The sequence below is a fragment of the Piliocolobus tephrosceles genome, chromosome 1, assembly GCF_002776525.5.
Source record: "Piliocolobus tephrosceles isolate RC106 chromosome 1, ASM277652v3, whole genome shotgun sequence".
Lineage (NCBI taxonomy): Eukaryota > Metazoa > Chordata > Mammalia > Primates > Cercopithecidae > Piliocolobus > Piliocolobus tephrosceles.
In genome coordinates, this window is record NC_045434.1 from 72778487 (window position 1) to 72799542 (window position 21056).

General features: G+C 35.6%; 1 protein-coding gene across 1 annotated transcript in view; it reads right to left on the minus strand.

Annotated features, from left to right (window-relative positions):
• USH2A (usherin) overlaps positions 1 to 21056 on the minus strand; it is a 798346-nt gene that overhangs the window by 342484 nt on the left and 434806 nt on the right. The window contains exon 35 of the mRNA XM_023203737.1: positions 4787 to 4938. Within this exon, the coding sequence (XP_023059505.1) occupies positions 4787 to 4938 (152 nt within the window). The remainder of the gene's footprint in view (positions 1 to 4786; positions 4939 to 21056) is intronic.

The window sequence follows — 21056 nt, forward strand, 5'->3', positions numbered from 1 at the left end:
ATGCAGTCTGTTTTTATAAGTCCTTGGCTGAGCTGGTAGACTTCTGGCCTCTGTCAAAAAGCCACGCCAATCAAGTATCTTGACTCTCTCTCTCTCTCTGTGTCTCATACACACACACACGTGCATGTGTACATGTGTGCACAGGCATGCATGCACACATGCAAAATTTTTATGAGCTATGTTGCTAATAGTTATGTAAAAATGGCATCATGCTAACATTAAGAAATATATGCATCCTAGGGACTCTATCCCTAAGGCACAATTACAAAAAAATGTTGATTGTGTTAATGAAGCTATGCAGAAAACAGCAAAAGATGAATTATTCAAGAGAAGGATTCTGAAATAAAATGTAATCCCTAGCTGTACAGTGGTCAGGAAGATTTCAATAGCTAAATAAGTAAAACAAGCTGTCAGAGGAAGATGTAGTTGGCAAGAAAGTAGAAAAGAGTTCAGAAATTTTTTTACTATCTTTTAATCATTAGCTTAAATTCAGTTAACTAATCACTACAAACTCATAAACATCACTCATAAATATTTGACCTTTCACAATTTACTAAATGTGTTGATAATTTCAACTTTATTCTTAAGGTACAGGCTCTTGCCTCCCAAGAAGGTCATCAAATATGAAATCCTTAAGTAGGCAAATATTATCAATTATAAAACCTTTATTTGTTAGGGAGAATGTACTTTATCAATTATGAAAATAAATGTGAAAAAGAAAGTGTTAATTTTTAATAACTATGAAGTCACAACATGTTTTATTTTCATCAGAGAAAAGCTATGGGGTTCTTTAGAACTATAACGCTTGCTCTTTTGTTTTTAGTTTAATAGTTATGTACAGAAATGATGAAGAAACTAGGCTAGAAAAATATCAATTCGTCATTTTAATATTTTATGACAATGTAATTGGTTTTATTATGCTTATCTATATAGTTCATATTATTGTATATAGAATGATTTTAAAGCATTCCAAATAAAATGAGACTTGAAAAGTTGAAGAATTAAGGGCAATTCCAGTTAATTATATTATAATCCTCAAATAGTTGGTTAATTCAAAATAAATATGTTTCGTTACATTTCCTTAAGTATTTGGATAAATACGTCAGTTTTTACTATACATTGAATTTGGAAATTGCTGACCTGGTCTTTCTTTTTCGTTTTACTTTTTTGATTATCTACCTTGCCATAAAAGGAATATGAAGGAAAACGCACTTGGGAAAGGTAAAAGTTGGCTTGGCTTTGGCCTGGAAACCTCTCTTGAGAGAAAAAATACTTGAGAGCAAATGTGCAATAAAAACATACCAACACTTTAATACACTGTAATTCTTTTGTTTTAAAATGGAGTGAGTCTTGCTCTGTCTCTGAGGCTGAAGTGCAGTGGCACGATCTCAGCTCACTGGAACCCCCACCTCCCAGGTTCAAGCTATTCTCCCACCTTAGCTTCACGAGTGGCTGGGACTACAGGCGCCCGCCACCACACCCAGCTAACTTTTGTATTTTTAGTAGAGATGGGGTTTCACCATATTGGCCAGGTTGGTCTTGAACTCCTTACCTTGGGATCCTCCCTCTTCGGCCTCCCAAGTGGTGGGATTAGAGGCGTGAGCCACCACGCCTAACCATAAACTGTTAATAAAACTCTTGCAATGTACCAGAAATTTGTGTAAATGATATTTCATTTAAGTTTTTACACCAACTCTCTTAAAGTAGACATTATTTGTCTTTGTAATAGTTGAGAAATCTGGGGCTTTGTGGAATAAGTATATTTTCTACGGAGGCATTGGGATTTAAGGGGTTCAAGCACAATTAAGGCAGACTTCCCCTATAGCATTTGCTTGACTGTTATATATTGCCATTAAGATTTAGATATCTTTAAAAAAACACACTTATTTGCTTCTTTGCAAAAACAAAAAACAAAAACAAAAACAAAACAAAACAAAAAAAACAAAGAAACATGTAAACATGTGAAAGGGTGAATGTGTTTGTACGTGTGTATTTATCCAGGTCTATTTATCTGTGTAAGTATGACATCACTAAGGAACCAAGACAACTTTTTAGCCATATCACACAGGAATGACCTATAGTTTCTCACTTCATCCTTAAAAGAGTCCCTGGAGAATCAATCCAATGAATGTTCCAATAAAAGACACGGTCATAAAATTCTCAATCTCAGACTCCACTAGTGTTATGTAACATTGGCTGAGTGGAGAATAAGAAAGCAAAGTGATTTTCTTATGGAAAACATTATTGTATTTTATTAAAGAGTATTACAAAATGTGAAGGGTTTCCCTCTAATACAATTGAAAGGAAGGAAAGCATTCAAAAAGTTTCTGCTACATTCTGTTAATTTTTACATTATTTCAAAATTTATAAAACCCCAATTTCATTGAATTTAACTTGACAATACACATTAGCATCTAAAAATTTGGTTCAGAGGCATTGTCAATTGTTTTCTATATTGGAATTTCCACAAGGGAATCATTGTGTTTTTTTTGTTGCTGTTTGTTTTGCTTTGTTTTTGTTTTTCCCAGATAGGTACAGGGCAAATCCTCCTGAACCATAAATAACAGCTAACAAACTGGTCAGATTAGGAAAAAAAAATTGAGCTAATACTACATTCAAGTGGTAAGAATATGGAACTTCTGTATGTCTTTTTATTTTAAAAAATACTACACCAAATTCATATTTTTTATTATATGAGCAATTTGCAATTTGGAAGATGAACCATATCACATTTGGGACTGTGAAGCATATTCCTCATTGGAAACATTGAATAGTATTTCCCTGCATGCATGCATAATCTAAATAACAAGAATTATCATTAACAAATGTTAGATGAACAAAAAAATGAACTCTTTCAAAATTTATTCTGATTTTTGCCAGCAAAATATTTAAAAGTAGAAATGATAAATTTTCTGTTTCAATGAAATTTTTTTATTTAAAATGTCAGAGTATTGGGCTGTCTTTTGATGAATATCTTAAGAAACCATTATACACCATTGCCACTTTTGACTGAATTTTGTTGAGTACCGCGTTATAATTTAATGATAGAAAACTCTGCTTTTTAAGATTGATTCACAGATTTCTTAAATCAGTAAGCACACATTAAAAAGAATCATCAACAAAAAGAAGCTGAATCTGTAATGTCCTTCATGATTTGTGCGAGCTATCCAGGGCTATTTAAATACTCAGATATGCAATCACTTAAGGGTTTACATATAATGTGATGGGGACAAAAATATTTTGCAAACCAGTTGAAGACAATGGGCTTTAACTTCTTGGTAGCATATAGTTGACTTGTTCTAAATAAAGACATTGTTGTTCAATCCCAGTGATTAGAGATGGATCATTGACTAGGGAAAAGTGTTTGCATACTGAGTACAGGATAAAGAAAGTACCAAGGGAGAAAATAACTCTGTGCTGTAAGTCAGGATTGAGTCTGGAATATATGAAGCCATGGCAGACTAGGTTTTACAACCCAATTCTATTTCCCCCCTTCCTGTCAAAGCTTTGTGGCATTTGATTTCTTAAGGTTAACATAGTTATCACCTGTGCAGGATGCAGATCGATAATGCAGGTCCCCCTTATTTAAAGTTGCCAGAACATCGGGAGACACTGCTGAGCCAATTTTGTAACCAGAACTACGATGTGCAGCTTACATTTTGAAAAAGTGTAAATTTCAATCTCACGTGTTCTTTTGTTTCTTTTTCTTTTTTTTTTGAATGGAGAAGAAAATCTGGCCTATTGCCATTCCTGCATTTAAGGGTAAGTATCCATCAGAGGGGTCTGGGCTATAAAATGCTTAATGGCAATAAAGACTACAGCTCAGCTCCACCGATGGATGGTGTTAGCTGCTTGGAAAGCAACCAATCTCTGAAACAAAAGGAGAGGTGTGATCAAAAATAAGGAAGCAGAAATTAAAATATAGAGCTGTTTTCCAAGGTAATATTTATATAATATACTCTTCAGTGAAGACAGTATGCATTAAAATGATAGGGCATTAGCAAACATTGCCAAAAAATATCTAAGACTAATGAGCATTTTCCAACTAAAGAAGCAAAATCTAATTAATCAAGAAAAATGCACAAAAATGTAATGTGATGTTTTGAAACTAAAGAATGTCCTGCTAGTTTATGATAATTGTGTGCTATTAATTGGGTTTTAAAAATTATATTAGGAATAGAAAGTATAATCTTGTCAAGCTGTTAACTGCTAATGAAATATAGATATACATTTCAGATACAGATTTCTGAAATATGAATATCAAAAGCTGATATTAATGTAATTTTCAATACCGTTCTTATGAAGCTGTATCACATAAAACTATTTTATCCTAATAGATGAGGTAAACTCAACCTATTAATTGATTAACTACCTGTTGGGGGGCAGTGTTGCCATATTGTCGCACTTACAGACTTTCAATTATTTTCATTTTTTAACCTTAAACTTACTTAGATGTTGAACCCATGATTAGAAAGAAAAAACACCCACCTTCAATATGTCACTAAATTAGGAAAAATTTCATGTTTGCCTACTACACTAGCCAACTTATCTTTCTTTCAATAAAATGTAGACTCTGCCCTTCACTAGACCTATGTTCAGTCCTGAAATTTATGTCGAATATAAAATCTTAGTAACTCTTAAATGAACTTTTATAAAAAGAAAAATCTCCCATCCTGCTTGAAAGGCTAGCTGTGGAGAGGGTGAGTCACTGCCACTTACTTCTTCCTTAATATTCAGTGTCATCTGACATTTAACACATTCCTAGAATGTAAATTTAGATACTCACCAGCGGGCCCAGAGCACAACCTTTGGCTGTGCATGCTTGGACTCTGAAGGAATGTAAACTCCAAGGAGCAAATCCGTAAGCATGACAGCTGAGTTCTGAGGAATTGTGGATTAATACACCATCTAGATATAATCCATAACTCATGATAACACCTGGGAAGATAATAATTGCCTTTCAGTATGACTACTAGACAATAGCAAAGAAGGTCTTAAGAAAGCAAGCACTCTTGATGTGATTTCTGGTTTCATGGAATCATTAAATCACAGACTCTGGTATTTCTCCTTGTCTAGACTCTGTCTCTTACCAAAGGATAAAATAGATGTTACCCTTGAATATCAAATTGTAAAGCTAATTAATACAGAGACAGAAATAGAACCTAACAGTTCCAGCATGAGAATCTTTCTGTTGCATCCTGTTAGCAGTTGTCATGTGTGTTCCAGATCAAAAATTAATAAGTAAAGCATACTTATAATTTGTATTGCTTTCTAAAAAATATATTCTTAATAGATAAGCCCCAGAAATAAATCGACTTTATTTGCTAATGACTCATGATGTATCAGGCACTGTTCTAAGCACCTGGTACGCATTGGCTTCTTTTTAACCCTCTCTTCATAGCATCCCTATAACAGGCAAAAAGAAAAGGTATCATATTGGAGGAGAAACTGACTTCCTACTGCATGGTGTCTGTCAGTCAGGACATTCAAAAGGACATCTCTTCATATGACCTGGTCCAATCATATAAGCATTGAAAATCTGCAGCAACCCAATCAAGATAGAACATGAAGGACATAGACCCCCTTAGTAATGAAGATCCAGTGACCTCACTAGGTAAAAAATTCCAAACCAGTCAGGTGTGATAACTCATACCTGCAATCCCAGCACTTTGGGAGGCCAAAGCAGAAGGACCACTTGAGCCCCAAAGTTCAAGACCAGCCTGGGCAATGTAGTGAGACTCTACCTCTACAAAAAATAAAAATAAAAGAACTCCAAGACAGATGAACTACGAGCTGAGGACAAGGAGAAGAAGTTGTGAATATCAGCTATGATCTCACAACTAATTATAGAAACAAGAATTATAAATGCTGTCATGTTTTATTTCTGCTTATTACACAGAAATTTGTATATAGTAACCAATTTTCCTTCCTCCTTTCCCCATTGATTTATGTAAATAGGGTTAGTGGGTATTAATTTATAGTTTGATTTTTTTAAGTTGAAGAATATCCAGCTGGGTTGTGTCTGAACTAAAAGGGGAATTAACATCACCCAGATAAGAATATGATGAGGGAGGTGAGAGCACCATCATTTGTACAAAGCATTGTAGTATCATGTTCGATGGAAGCACAGAATGATTGTTATCGGTAATGAAAGGTGGTGGAAAGTACAAGGGTGTGTGTGAATGCCGAGTAGCTAAGAAGGTGATTCGTCTGATGTCCACTCCAGCCACACATCCATGCTTCCATAGCCTGTTCTGTACAGCTGAACTTACAAACTACAAATTACGTTTCCAACTCTTGCTTGTTGGCCTTCTGTTAGGTTTTGCCAGTGGGAGGCACTGCGAGGAGGACAGAAGCAGGAAGAAAGAAAACGACCAGCTTCTAGCTCCAAGAGCTGAGGCCTTTGCCGACAGCTGCTGTGTCAGCAGGGGACAAAGCACCTGCAGCCTCAAGCATTCCAGACAGAAGAAGCATCTCTTCTGCACTTTCTGCCTCTTCAGTAGTGGAATGTTTTTGGCATTTCAGCTCTGGTTGGGGTAGTGTCCCATAATGGTTCAAATGTCAAATCGGCAAGTGTAGCAGTAAGCAGCAGCTCTCGTCAATCATCTTTTTTTCCTTCCAGTACTTGCCACCTTTCCCTTTTGTTCTTCCAGCCCTTCTTTACAACACTTTGAGAGCAACCTACTTGTATAAAATATCCTCTGTTTTAAATATCTGAAATGTTTTCTCTTATACCAATCAGACCTAGGTCAATATGTTCTCTTAGGATTAAAGCATTTTTTATTTAAATGAGTTAATACTTTTAAAAAGCTACTGCTGTGACTCATTTTCCTTTAAGAAGATAACCTCGTACAGTTTATCATTCTGATAAGTCCATTTCTCTTATTTCCAAATTTTTTGGAAAGAGTCTTTATTTTACTATCAGGTTACCACTTATAGCTCCTCACACAGAAAAAGATTGGCTGCCAGTGTCTGTTTTCCTTTATTTCTGGTGTGACCATCTATGGGAACTTTATGAATACCTATAGAAAGTAATTTGATTTAATTCTATTTAATACTTGACACACAAAGACACAAATGAATTAAAGCTGAGAAGTGAAAGACACAGTGAAAAAAACCACTTACCTATAATACATAGAAAATTTAAAGGGAAAAAAACATATAATCAGGTAATAACAATGACAAAAAAATTCTCATGTGCCAGGCTCTCTGTGAAGAAGTCAGTTAACCTCCCAAAGAATCTTATGTACAAATAGTGTGTTGCAGAAGCTCTTAAAGAAACCATAAGACCCTAGAAATACTATCTATTTGACCTGCTTTTCAACTGAGATAGAAAGTACCTAAATCAATAGTTCCCTTTTCTTACATAATTGGGGAACAGAGAATGTCTTTTATGTTAGGATTATGTGCATAATATCTCATTTATCTGACATATTGGGAAATGAGATATTTTATAGAAGTTAATTTTCATTATAACTAAATCTCATCCCCTTAAGCATGAACTCTAAAAATCTTAACCATTTTTGAAGGAAATCTTTCTAGTAAGTACTACACACTTACCTGTCTTCTCACAGAGAATATAATGAATATAGCTGAATCATTTTGTGAAGACTCAAAGTTTGATTATGGACATCAAATACTACATTCTCTAACTCTATAATGCCTCAGTGATTGATGAGATATACAGGGTTCTTACCCAGCTTCTACCCTAAACATCACTCAGTGACTGCACCTTACCAATTCTTGTGTCATTGTTTGAGTTCTTCTACATCCTCTCTCAGTGACAGTCTCTCCAAAGTTACTTCTTCTTCTTCTTCTTTTTTTTTTTTTGTCTATCGGACTCTAGCAAGTCAACCCTTAGCAATCTATGTTGAGAAGCTAGATAACCTTGACATCTGGAACTATGGATATATTAAGAGCAGAGCAGACAGTTATTGAAAGAAGGGCTTAGACTAAAATGAATACATGACAAATAAGCTGAGAATGAAATTAAGTGAGATTTGTGACAGTTAATTCAACTGCTCAAAAACTTTTTAGTATCCAGGATGTATCTAATTGAGAGGTGGATGAGAATGAAGTCTAACTTTAACATAGGTGAGATCACAGACAAACACACACACACACACACACACACACACAAACACACACACAGAGTTACCTGGCATCCTGTAGGTAAACAGTATTTGACAACATATGGAGGACGGGCTGAAGGATCAATTGTAGAATCATATTGTAGGACTAATATACTGATACACACACACACATCATATTAAGCTGATTTCAATATAAACAGAATCAATATAATATAAAACATTGTATGATTCAGTTTTAAAACACACTTTTAGTAAGCCAGTCAGTCTAAAACATCTATTAACATGACAATTTTAATTTCATTGACCTCAGATTCCTAAACAGAGTAACAAAAACTAACAAATACAATGTAGTGGACATTTTAAACTGAAGCCTAAGAAGATGCTTTTTACTTTAACTAGAATACAGGACATGTACCAAGAGCTTTTTTTTTCCAACTTTTATTTTAGATTCAGGAGGTTTGTGTGCAGCTTTCTTACATGGGTATATTGTGTGATGCTGAGGTTTGGGATACGAATGATCCCACCACCCAGATAGTGAGCATAGTACCCAACAGTTAGTTTTTCAACACTTACTCCCCATTCCCTGCCATTAACCCTCAGGGTCTACTGTTACCATCTTTATGGTCATGAGTAGCCAGTGTTTAGCTCCCACTTATAAATGAGAATATGCAATATTTGTTTATTTTGCTCTTGTATTAATTTGCTTAGTATAAAAGCCTCCAGCTTCATAGATGTTGCTGCAAAGGACATGATTTCAGGATGTTCTTTTTGTGGTTATGTAGTATTTCGTAGTATATATGTATCATATTTTTTTATTCAACCCACTGTTAATGGGCACCTAGGTTGATTCCATGTCTTTGCTCTTGCGAATAGTCTTGTGATGAACACACAAGTGCATGTTTCTTTTGGCAGAATACTTTGTCTTCCTTTGGGTGTTTACCCAGTAATGGGGTTGCTGGGTCAAATGGTGGTTCTGTTTTAAGTTATTTGAAAAATCTTCAACTGCTTTCCACAGTGGCTGAACTAATTTACATTCCCACCAACAGTATATAAGCATTCAACCCTTTTCTCTGCAGCCTTGCCAGCATCTGTTGTTTTTTGACTTTTTAATAGTAGCCATTCTGACTGGTGTGAGATGGTACTCGTTGTGGTTTTGATATGCAACTCTCTGATGATTAGTGATGTTGAACATGTTTGTTAGCTGTTTGTCTGCCTTCTTTTGAGAAGTGTCTGTTCATGTCTTTTGCCTAGTTTTTAATGGGTTATCTGTTTTTTACTTGCTGATTTAAGTTTCTTATAGATTTTGGCTATTTGACCTTTGTCAAATGGGTGGTTTGTGAATATTTTCTCCCACTCTGTAAGTTGTCTGTTTACCCTGTTGATAGTTTATTTTGCTGTGCTGAAGCTCTTTAGCTTAATTAGGTTCCACTGTCAATTTTTGTTTTTGCTGCAATTGCTTTTGAGGACTTGATCATAAGTTCTTTCCCAAGGACGAATACAGAATGGTGTTTCCTAGGTTTTCCTCTAGGATTCTTATAATATGAGCTCTTACATTTAAATCTTTAATCCATCTTGAGTTAATTTCTGCATATGGTGAAAAGTAGGGGTCTGGTTTCATTCCTCTGCATAAGGCTAGCAAGCTACCCCAGCACCATTTTAAAAATAGGGAGTCCTTTCTCCACTGATTATTTTTGTCGACTTTGTAAAAAATCAGACAGTTGTAGGTGCACAGCTGTATTTCTAGATTCTCTTTTCTGTTCCACTGGTCTATGTGTTCTGTTTTTGTACCAGTATCATGTTGTTTTGGTTACTATAGCCTTATAGTATAGTTTGAAGTTAAGTAATGTGATGCCTCCAGCTTTGTTCTTTTTGCTTAGAATTGCTTTGGCTATTCAGGCTCTTTTTTGGTTCCATGTGAATTTTAGAATAGCTTTTTACTAATTCTGTGAAAAATGATATTGGTAGTTTGATAAAAATAGCATTGAATCTGTAAATTGTTTTGGGCACTATGGCCATTTCAGTGATATTGATTCTTCTACTCCATGAGCATGGAACATGTTTCCATTTGTGCCATACATGATTTATTTTACCAGTGTTTTGTAGTTTGTCTTGTAGACATCTTTCACCTCCTTGGATGGATGTATTCCTAGGTATTTACTGTTTTGTGGCTATAGTAAATTAGATTGCCTTCTTGATCTGGCTCTCAGTTTGAACATTATTGGTGTATAGAACTGCTACTCATTTTTGCACATTTATTTTGTATCCTAAAACTTTACCGATGTTGTTTGTCAGTTCCAGGAACTTTCTGGTGGAATCTTTTGGGTTTCTAGGCATAAAATCACATCAGCGAAGAAAGACAGTTTGACTTCTTCTTTTCCTACTAGCATTTATTTTATTTCTTTCTTGTGCCTGATTGCTCTGGCAAGGACTTCCAGAACTATGTTGAGTAAGAGTGGTGAGAGTGGGCATTCTTATCTTGTTCATATTCTCAGATGGAATACTTCCAGCTTCTACCTTCTCTGTATGATGTTGGCTGTGGGTTTGTCATAGATAGCTCTTATTATTTTGAAGTATGTTCCTTTGATGCCTACTTTGTTGAGGGCTTTTATCATGAAGGTATATTGGATTTTATTGAAAGTTTTTTCTGTATCTATTGAGATGATCATGTGTTTTTGCTTTCAGTTCTATTTATGTGATGAATCACATTTTTAAATATATTTCCAACTCAAGGAGATTTATGAATCACATTTATTGATTTGTATAAGTTTAGCCAAACTTGACATCCTAGGAAAGAAGCCTACTTGATTGTGTTGACTTAACTTTTTTGTTGTGCTATTGAATTTGGCTTGCTAGTACTTTGTTGGGGATTTTTGTGTCTATGTTTATCAGGGATATTGGCCTATAGTTTCCTTTTTCAGTTGTGTCTTTGACAAGTTTTGCTATCAGGGAGATGCTGGCCTCACAGAATGCGTTAAGAAGGAATCCTTCCTTCTTGATATTTTGGAATAGTTTTAGTAGAATCATTACCAACTCTTTCTTATACATCTGGTGAAATTTGGGTGTGAATCTACCTGGTCCAGCTTTCTTTTCTTTTTTGGTTGAGGGGGGTTCTAGCAAAAACAACAACAACAACAACAACAACACCATCCTCAGACAGTATTATAAACACATCTATTCACACAAACTAGAAAATCCAGAGAAAATTCTTAGAAACAAGCAACGTCCAAAGAGTGAATCAGGAAGAAATTAAAACCCTTTACAGACCAATGTCAAGTTTGAAAATTGAATCAGTAATAATAATAATAAAAATCTGGGTTAGGTTCGAGTTTAGTTTGTTCTTGTTTTGCTAGTACCTCTAGGTGAGATGTTAGTTTGTTAATTTGAGATCTTTCTAACTTGTTGAGGTAACTATTTAGCACTATAAACTTTCCTCTGAATACTGTCTTTGCTACATCCCAGAGATTTTGGTATGTTGTACCCCTGTTTTCATTCATTTTAAACAAAGTTTTGACCTATGAATAGCTCTGGGGAAAGTAAAATTTTGAGTCCTTGAAATGCCATGTAAGTATTTTCAAAATTATAGAATACTTGAAATATTTTTTAAATTAATTAATTTTAATTTTTTTGGAGATGGAGTCTAGCTCTGTAGCCCATGCTGGAGTACAGTGGTGTGATCTCAGCTCACTGCAACCTTCGCCTCCCAGGAGGTGAATCAAGCAATTCCCCTGCCTCAGCCTCCCAGATAGCTGTGATTACAGGTGCCTGCCACCATGCCCAGCTAATTTTTGTATTTTTAGCAGAGACAGGATTTCACTGTGTTGGCCAGGCTAGTCTTGAACTCCTGACCTTGTGATCCACCCTCCTCAGCCTCCCAAAGTGTTGGGATTACAGGCATGAGCCACCATGCTGGGCCAAAATAATTTAAAGTAATTTAAAATATGCTCTGGGCCCAGCATGGTGGCTCATGCCTATAATCCCAGCATTTTGAGAGGCAAAGGCAAGTGAATCGCCTGAGTCTAGGAGTTTGAGACCAGCCTGGGCAATGTGGCAAAACCTTGTCTCTGCAAAAAATGCAAAAACTTAGTTGGGCATGATGAAATGTGCCTGCGGTCCTGGCTACTTGAGAGGCAGAGGTGGCAGAATCACTTGCGCCCAGGAGGTCGAGGCTGCAGTGAGCCATGATCGCACCATTACACTTCAGCCTGGGGGACAAAGTGAGATCCTTTCTTAAAAAAGAAAATTAAAATGTTCTGATCACTTACTTTGAGTCAGAAAATAGGGTATACACTTTTATGGATTATTTTCTTTAACATTGACAACTCCAAAAAATACGAATTGTTGTCATTGTCATAAAGAGCAGGGAATGGGTTCTTAGAGGGGCAAACCCATTTTTCAGGCTATAAAAATATAAATTCACTTGTGGAAACTGGCAATCTCACCCCACTCTTGTCACTACTCTAGTTACATGTTTCTGGTCTAATTTCCTCTTCTAAAATTTTTAGGAATTTCACTTGAATTAAGAACCAATGAACATAACATGCTCTGCCTCTAAAAGCAATTAGGTTAGCCTAATAAAAAGATTAATATAAGTATATTGAAAATCAATCAAGCATAAAGTACTATACTTGGTATTTTGGGAAGTAAGAACAGAAAGAATAAGAATAATATCTACCTTTATGGAAGTAAGAAAAGAGTTAAATATAGGTATAATGAAATAACAATTCAAGGGTTAAACAACGATCGGAAGCACCACAATGACTTTATGCCAAACAAATGACATGGTTAAATAGTAGACAGTATATACAGGACCCTCTAGCAGGGAATAATCACTCTGGCTAAAGAAGTGCTATAGACTTTTTAGAGCAGTCAAGTCTTCCATATACGGAAGCGGAGTATTCAATAAGTCATGTGATGAAGCTAATATGACTCCCTTGAAAGGTAATATGTGAAAAACCTATGTTTCAAGACGATGCTTCTGGTGAGGAAAATGACATTTGCCATTGCCTAGAAGTAAGAAAGGGCAAGGTTTAGTAAATGTATCCCAAATAGATTAATAATTTGTTGTTATTCCTGTAGCTGGATGTATTATTCCATTCTCATGCTGATAATAAAGACACCTGAGACTGGGTAATTCATAAAGGAAAGAGATTTAATGGGCTCTCCAGTTCCACATGGCTAGGGAGGCCTCATAATCATGGCAGAAGGTGAAGGAGGAGCAAAGGCATGTCTTACACAGCAGCAGGTAAGAAAGCTTGTGCAGGGAACTCCCCTTTATAAAACCATCAGATCGCATGAGATTTATTCACTATCATGAGAACAACATAGGAAAAACATGCCCCATAGTTCAATTACCTCCCACTGGGTCCCTCCCATGACACGTGTGGATTTTTACAATTCAAGGTGAGATTTGGGTGGGGACACAGAGCCAAACCATATCACTGGATAAAGTCTAATAGAAAACAAAACTTCAAAGGGAGTTTGGGGCCTTGAATGACACTACAAGGAGTTGGGATTTTATGATGCACAGGAGACCATCAGTGTTTTTATGAACTGAGTAGCCACAAGATAAAGTCATATACAGAAAAATTAATCTAGAATCACATATAAAATAGACTGGAGTAGGGAAGACCATGGAGGTAGCAACAGTGAGATGGTTAAAATTATCAAACAGGAAAAATAATTATTAAAGTCATCTTCTCCTGAATGTATAGGAAGTAGTCGTGAATGAGGCAGGGATGTGGGAATGATGCATTTCAGCAGTAGTCTGTGGCAGGACAAACATCTTTAGCAGTTATATATACTTTCTTTTTAATTAAAAAAAAAAACTTTGACACTTAGAGATGGAATGTGCTAGATTTCGATATGGTATGATAATGTCACTATTCAGAAAACAGTGTTCCTTTATCAAACATGAACAATGAAGTTAACAATCTCATAAAAGCCTACTTCTAAAAAACGAACTTGCCCTTCTGTTCCTGGTTAAAAAGGGAATTGTTTTTCAGTCTGAGGATAAGAAAAAACTATGTCTTGTGATGGAATTGTTCGGTATCTTGATTGTATCAGTGTCAAAATCTTAGTTGTGATATTGTATTATAGTTTCAGAAGATGTTGACATTGAGAGAAACTGAATTAAAGATACATGTAATCTCTTCCTTATAATTGCTTGTGAATCTGTAATTATCTCAAAATAAAATATTTAAATTAAAAAATACTGTTGTGCAGGGGAGCATGCCAGGTAAGAAGACACAAACACTTTAAAGTCCAAAGAAGTTCATGCTAAAGCAATAACAACTGGATTGAGTGTTTTAATCAAGTACCATTTAATCTTCAGGAAAAACTCTTGATAGTGGAATGGTTTTTATTTCAGATGAGAAAAAATAGATGACAAAAAAAGGTTTTAGAGAGGTTTGGTAACTTGGCCAGTGTTAATATAGCTAGGAAGTGGTAGAGCTACGTGTCGGCACTGAAGCATTCAGATTCCACAGTGCATACAACCTTACAACTTCCATATACCTATTTTTTCTACATTTTAAAAATCATGTAATAAAATATAACATATAAAATTATATATAATATCAATTCCATTTTAATGACAAATTTAAAAGCCAAAGGCCATGTAACCATTACTCACATTGAAAACACAGAATGTTGCCAGGACCCCAGAAATCTCCTGTCTATAATTGGAGCCCTTTGTTTCCTTACAGATAACTATGAGGACTTTTGAAGAACCACGTCCTTGCTTTTCTACTGATAAATGCATCCCTTAACAACATAAGCAAGTTTCTCATGGTTTTCTAACTTATATTAATAGAGTCATGTTGTATGTATAATTTTTGAATCCTGCTTTGTGTAACATAATATTCATGCGTTCTATATATGTTTTTGAGAGTAGCCATACTTCTGTGTAGTATTCCTGTGGGGCAAATGTTATTTATTTATTCTACTCTTGATAGATATTTAGAATGTTTCTATATTTTATCTATGACATCAGTGTAATTATAGACATTTTTGTACATGTGTCCTGAAGCACATGTATACAAGTTTTCTAGGACAAATGTCCTGGAGAGAAATTGTTGAAATAGGTTCAGTTTTACTAGACAGTGCTCATGTCTTTTTGAAAGTATGTCCATTCTAGTGTACATGTGAGTCCATGTGAGTTCTCATTGTTCTATATCCTCAAAAAGACCTTATTGTCAGACTTTGAAATTTTTGGCAGTATTAGATATAAAAAATGATATCTTGTTTTGATATTATCTTTTACTTTTGGATTATTACAGAGTTTGGCTCATTTTCTTATGTTTATCAGACATTTTATTTTTCTTCTTTTGTGAAATGACTTTTCAGATGCTAACTCCAGTTTATTATAGATGTGTAGGAATGTTTTATATATTCTGGATACAGTTTTCTGATGGTTACATGTGTTCTAAATATCATCTCTCTTACTACTCATCTTTGTGGGTGCTTATAGTATATTTTGATAAAAGTAAATGTTAATTTTAGTAACTCCTTTATTATTATGAAACTACCTTTTTATATCTAATAATACTGCTCACTGTAAAGCATTCTTTGTCTGATATTAAAATAGGCCCATCAGCTTTCTTTTCTTTTTCATTCTTTGACATTAAATCCTGTTGTATGATTTTGTTTTAGAACAGGAGGCTTAACAGCTATTTCAGGGTCCTCTCCTCTAACTGTGGGGACTCCTCAGGATATAACTATTGGCTAAACACTCCTTGCAACACTCACTCAAGGACTATACCAAATCCAAATAAATGGGAATCCATTTGAAGACTATCTACTAGTCCAAGCACCAAACCTTATTGCTAACATCTTTTATAATTAATGGTTAGCTGGCATTAATGAGATGTGGTTGTACTGAGGAATGGATGTTAATCATTTACCAGATAGCCTCCATAAATGTTGTGGTTTCATTCAATGGCATTTTATTAAGCTTTAAGGAAAAATGAGGGAGCACTACACCTATTGACATAAAAAGATGTTTATTCCATGTGAATTAGAGAAAAAAAGCAAGTTGCAGAACAGGATAAATTATACGACCAATTATTTTGAAGTATCAATTTTGTGCATATACTTTTAAGTAAGTAATTATTCATTCAATCAACAAGTTAATTATTGAGTGCCTCCCCTGTTCTGGGCACTATTTCAAAACAACGTCAAAAGCTTCCAAGCCAATTGCCTTCTTTTTCAGGGCTCTTCCTCCAACCACTTCAGTCCTTCTGTCATGATCACATACCTTTAAAACTTGGTTAGATAGCAAAAACTCACTAAGCTTTTATTTCCTGACCAAAAAAATGGGGTAATATTCCTTGCCCTGGTGGTCTGACAGTTAATCTGAGAATCGAACAAGTGAGCATGTGTGAATGTGCTTTAGTAGTAATAAGCACTGTGCACATAGAACGGCCACACATAGAGCTGTCCCTTGCTTGTAGTATGAGTTAAAGTCTTACTTGCTATGGGAAGCTCACCTTAGACTATCTCCTCCAATTCTGACCTATGTCATGTGCTGCACTTCTCTTGTAAAAACTAAACTAACATCTCTCAAAAATAAGCTTAGGCAGGTCTGTATTCCTCCTTGGTACACTGTCATTAGCCAATAGTTTCTTATATCTGTGTGCTATCTTTTCACTTAAAATTCATTACTTTCCAATTAAGTCCAGAAAGTGCAAAGAAACAAGTAGTTACTACACACTGTAAAATAATTTTTGTAAGTCTGTTGGATTTACATTTGGTTTCTGATCATCATCTGGCTCATCAGTAACTATGGGGTAGCTACTGTGAGCCAAGCATTGTGTTGCATGCTGGTAATACAGAAGTTGTCAGAACAGTCATTGTTACTTCCTTCACAAAACTTTCAATCTAAATGAAAGAACAGACTAGACTTTAGATGTATTGTGTGGATGTAAAGTTTACTTTTTAAAAACCAGATGGATAGAAGCAAAATATGGGATAAGGAAGGGAGAGGTGGATGCTAACCTAGTCTGGGTAAGTTACATAATGGGGCTTATCCGAGAAATTAACCTTGATTTTTATTTTATTTATTTGTTTATTTATTTATTTATTTTTTGAGATGGAGTTTTGTTCTTGTTGCCCAGGCTGGAGTACAATGGTGCAATCTCGGCTCACTGGAACCTCCGCCTCCCAGGTTCAAGAGATTCTCCTGCCTTAGCCTCCGGAGTAACTGGGATTACAGGCACCTGCCACCATGCCCAGATAATTTTATATTTTTAGTAGAGACAGGGTTTCCCCATGTTGGCCAGGCTGGTCTTGAACTCCTGACCTCAGGTGTTAACACCCAGCTCAGCTTCCCAAAGTGCTGGAATTACAGGCTTGAGCCACTGCGCCCATCTGAAACTGACCTTTAAGCTAAACTTGGCACTCAGAGCTACTTCATCAAGAGGAAGATGTCATAAGCCATTATTTCACTAATGATAACAAACAAATATTTTATAACAATAAGAGAAAAGTTTTCAAAGATATATTAATAAGTTGATTATTATTTGAAAAATTAAATATGATGGGTTTATTAGGTCAGCAAGCTGCCACTAGAACCTGGCTCTCCTTATTGGCCTTTAAAATGTCTATTGTATTGAAACAAAGTTTAAGAAAATGGAAATTTTGTTCACTTATTTATTCTTGCCACTCTTAGCATGAAAAAAGTCATTTTAAATGTATCTTCATGCACTACCCCCCATCAAAACACACACACACAAAACACCTCTCTGTGTTAAATGTGGATTAAGTAAAATTTGGAATCAGTCAGGGTTTCAACTGGAAACCAATGACAACTCAAATGGCAATGGAAGAGATTTTAGTGGAACTCCTATTTACAAAGATGCGGACAGGGTTAAGGGAAAGCAAACAGTGATAATAAAGCATCCCCAGCTAGTACTAGCTAGGATTGCTAGACCATTCTAACTAGTTGGCTCAGAGTCTGTAAACATCTTTACGTTTGTAGGGGATGGGGTGAGAACAAATTCGGGAACCTGAAGAAACCTGATGCTGTAGGAAAGGGCCTTTGAATAGGAACTGTAGCCTTTACTAGAGGAATGCAGCCCTGGAATCCAGAGCCATGCAGAAAGAGAGTCAAGTGGAGTAAGTTCTGAGACTCCACGCTCCTCTCACCTTCTCATCTTTTGCTGTTGCTGCCCATGGACAAACCAACAGGAAGCCAGAGAGATAGAGGAAGGCCACTGCCACCGCAAGGAAAGGGTCAGCCTTGCAGGGCATGGGACAGAGTGGAAAAGGAGAGTGAATCTAGAAAAGCAAAAGAGAAATATCCACCATAAAAAATATCATTTGTTCTACCACATTGTATTTTTTCAGGCTTTTTCTTGCTTATTCTCTGGTGCTAATAATCAGTAAGACAGCTGAAGCAAAATAAAACTGTAACATGCCATGTGGCAAAGGGGGACAGGTTCTGGCTTAATTCTGTTTAATCTAATCTAGTTCTAGACATTCAGCTCTTCAATGGATGATCCACAAAATGGATACTTAATTCCCATTGGCTGTACAACAGAAGGAATTTCAAGTTTATCACCTTTCTGTTTCCATAATGATAGGATTTTTAAGGTGTTTAATTTTCACAAGGAAGCTGGACGATAATTGTCCATAAAGCATATCCACTGGGATATATATCTTAGTGCCTCTTCATCATGTTATGTCAAATTGTATTTCCTAAGGTGCTCGATAGGTTGTCATATATAACCAAGGAAATTCAATGCAAGTATAATACAATGTAAATTTAATACAAGGTAACTCTATTTACACTGTAGAATTCTGTTTACTGTAAGAATTAAACAATAATGCTTTAGTGTGTCATAAAAATAACATGCATAGTGAATGTAGATGCTCCAAACATATTTGTTTGTCTTTTCCAGTGCAGCACGGCAATAGAAGTATCAACTAAGGGCTCCCCCAAGGTCCAGAAGCTGATTGAATGTGGCAGATATCTCCCTGTGTGAATACTTGATCCTTCAATTAAAAAAGGAAAAGAGAGAAGAGCTTTCACATTGTGGGATAATGCCTTATTACTGTTATGCTCTCCTAAAAATGGAATCAACTGAATCTAAAAAAGACTGTGCTTGGGAAATTCTACCTGACAAACTGACTGGAGGTGTTTCATAAAAGTTACACAAGATTTGCTCAAAACTGTCAAGCAGTTTTCCTAAGTGATTTGCTGAGTTCTATAATCCATTTCACCTATTAAAACTGAACATTTCTAGGAAATAAAATAGAATCACGTTTTGACCATTTAAAAATAAAGTTATTTCAAAATAAAAAGTAAGAAAATCAAACGAAATACCAACCAGTTATCTCTCTAAAACCAGAGAAAAACTAGAACACAGATCTTATGAATTGTAAATATTGGCACTAAGAACAGGACATTGAACAGGTAAAAGTAACAAAATTTTGTTTTCATATAGCTAGATTAAATTCTACATTATAAGCCTTTCTACAAAATGTAGAGGCAGGTAGTATAGTGAAGAAAACCATGAAGTTTTGTCATTCACACCTTGCTTTGATTTGTACAACCTTTCTGCTTAATCAGCTGTCTTGATTTTGAGTAATTAAATTGTTTAATACTTATAAATCTAAGTTTCCACATTTGTGAAATAACAATACCTATTTCATGGGCTAGTTATGAGAATTAAAGTACCTGGCAAATTCTTATAAATTATAGCCATTATTATTATTACTAATGTTATTAGTGTTAGCAGGAAATCAAGTATTTCTTTCTATGCATGCATAGAATATTTAATTTGTATTTATACATACAACTTCATGTGCATACATTATAAAAAATTTATTTCTATGGCATCATCTCTTAATGTGAAGGACAACGTATATAGAGTGTATATGAAAGATCTATAGTTAATTGATTTCTCTACCATCCATTACTGACAGAATATACAAGCTCAAAACACTGAGCCAAATTTTTTTTTAATAACGTTCTATTGTCTTCAAGGTGCTATGTGTAAGTCTACAAAAATAATCAGCCTCCTAAGATGTTTCTATTATTTTTGACATGATTGCCACCGTTTTGAGACATGTTCACATATAAATTCTCACAAAGATGGACCAATATGAAAGACTAAATTAGGAAAATATTTCCATAAGCTTCTCAGGTCCCCTTCACTTCTCCAGAAGATGCTAGACCATGTCTAATGGGTGCCCAGCTCTCATGCTTCTCCCTCTCTCTCTTTTTTGTTTTAGACATGGTCTCACTCTGTCACCCAGGCTGAAGTGCAGTGGCACAATTGTGGTTCACTGCAACCCCTGACTCCCACGTTCAAGCGATTCTCATGCCCCAGCCTCCCAAGTAGCTGGGACTACAGGCACACACTACCATGCCCGGCTAATTTTTTCTTTATTTTTTGTTTTTTTGTTTTGGTAGAGACAGGGATTCATCATGTTTCCCAGGCTGGTCTCGAACTCCTGGGCTCAAGTGATCTGCCCACCTCTACCTCCCAAATTGCTGGGATTATAGGCATGAGCGGCCACGCACAGTCAAATGCTTCTCTCTTAATTATGCCCATGTTGTCATTAACAAATCCTGATCACAGTAAAAATATATCCTTTCATACTGAGACATGCAAAGTGCAGACAAGACAAGTCTATGTGCTGTCTTTCATTAGAATATCTACAGATTACCAGGCTGATGAAATCTTAAGCAAAAGGACTGGGTCTCTAAGTGTGTGCTTTAAGCCTTCAGCAGGCCAAGAGGAAGATTCATTTCTGCTGCCTTTGAAATCATACCACCTGTATTACATAATCATAAAATGTGCTCACAGTGGGCATTTGTGTATGTTGCATGATTGCATGTGAATATGCTTCTCACATCAACACTACTGCAATTTTGTTATTGTCCCTATCATCAGTAAATATGAATTCATTCGACAGCTTTATAACACCCCTCTACTCTGTGGCACTCTGTCAAGGGCC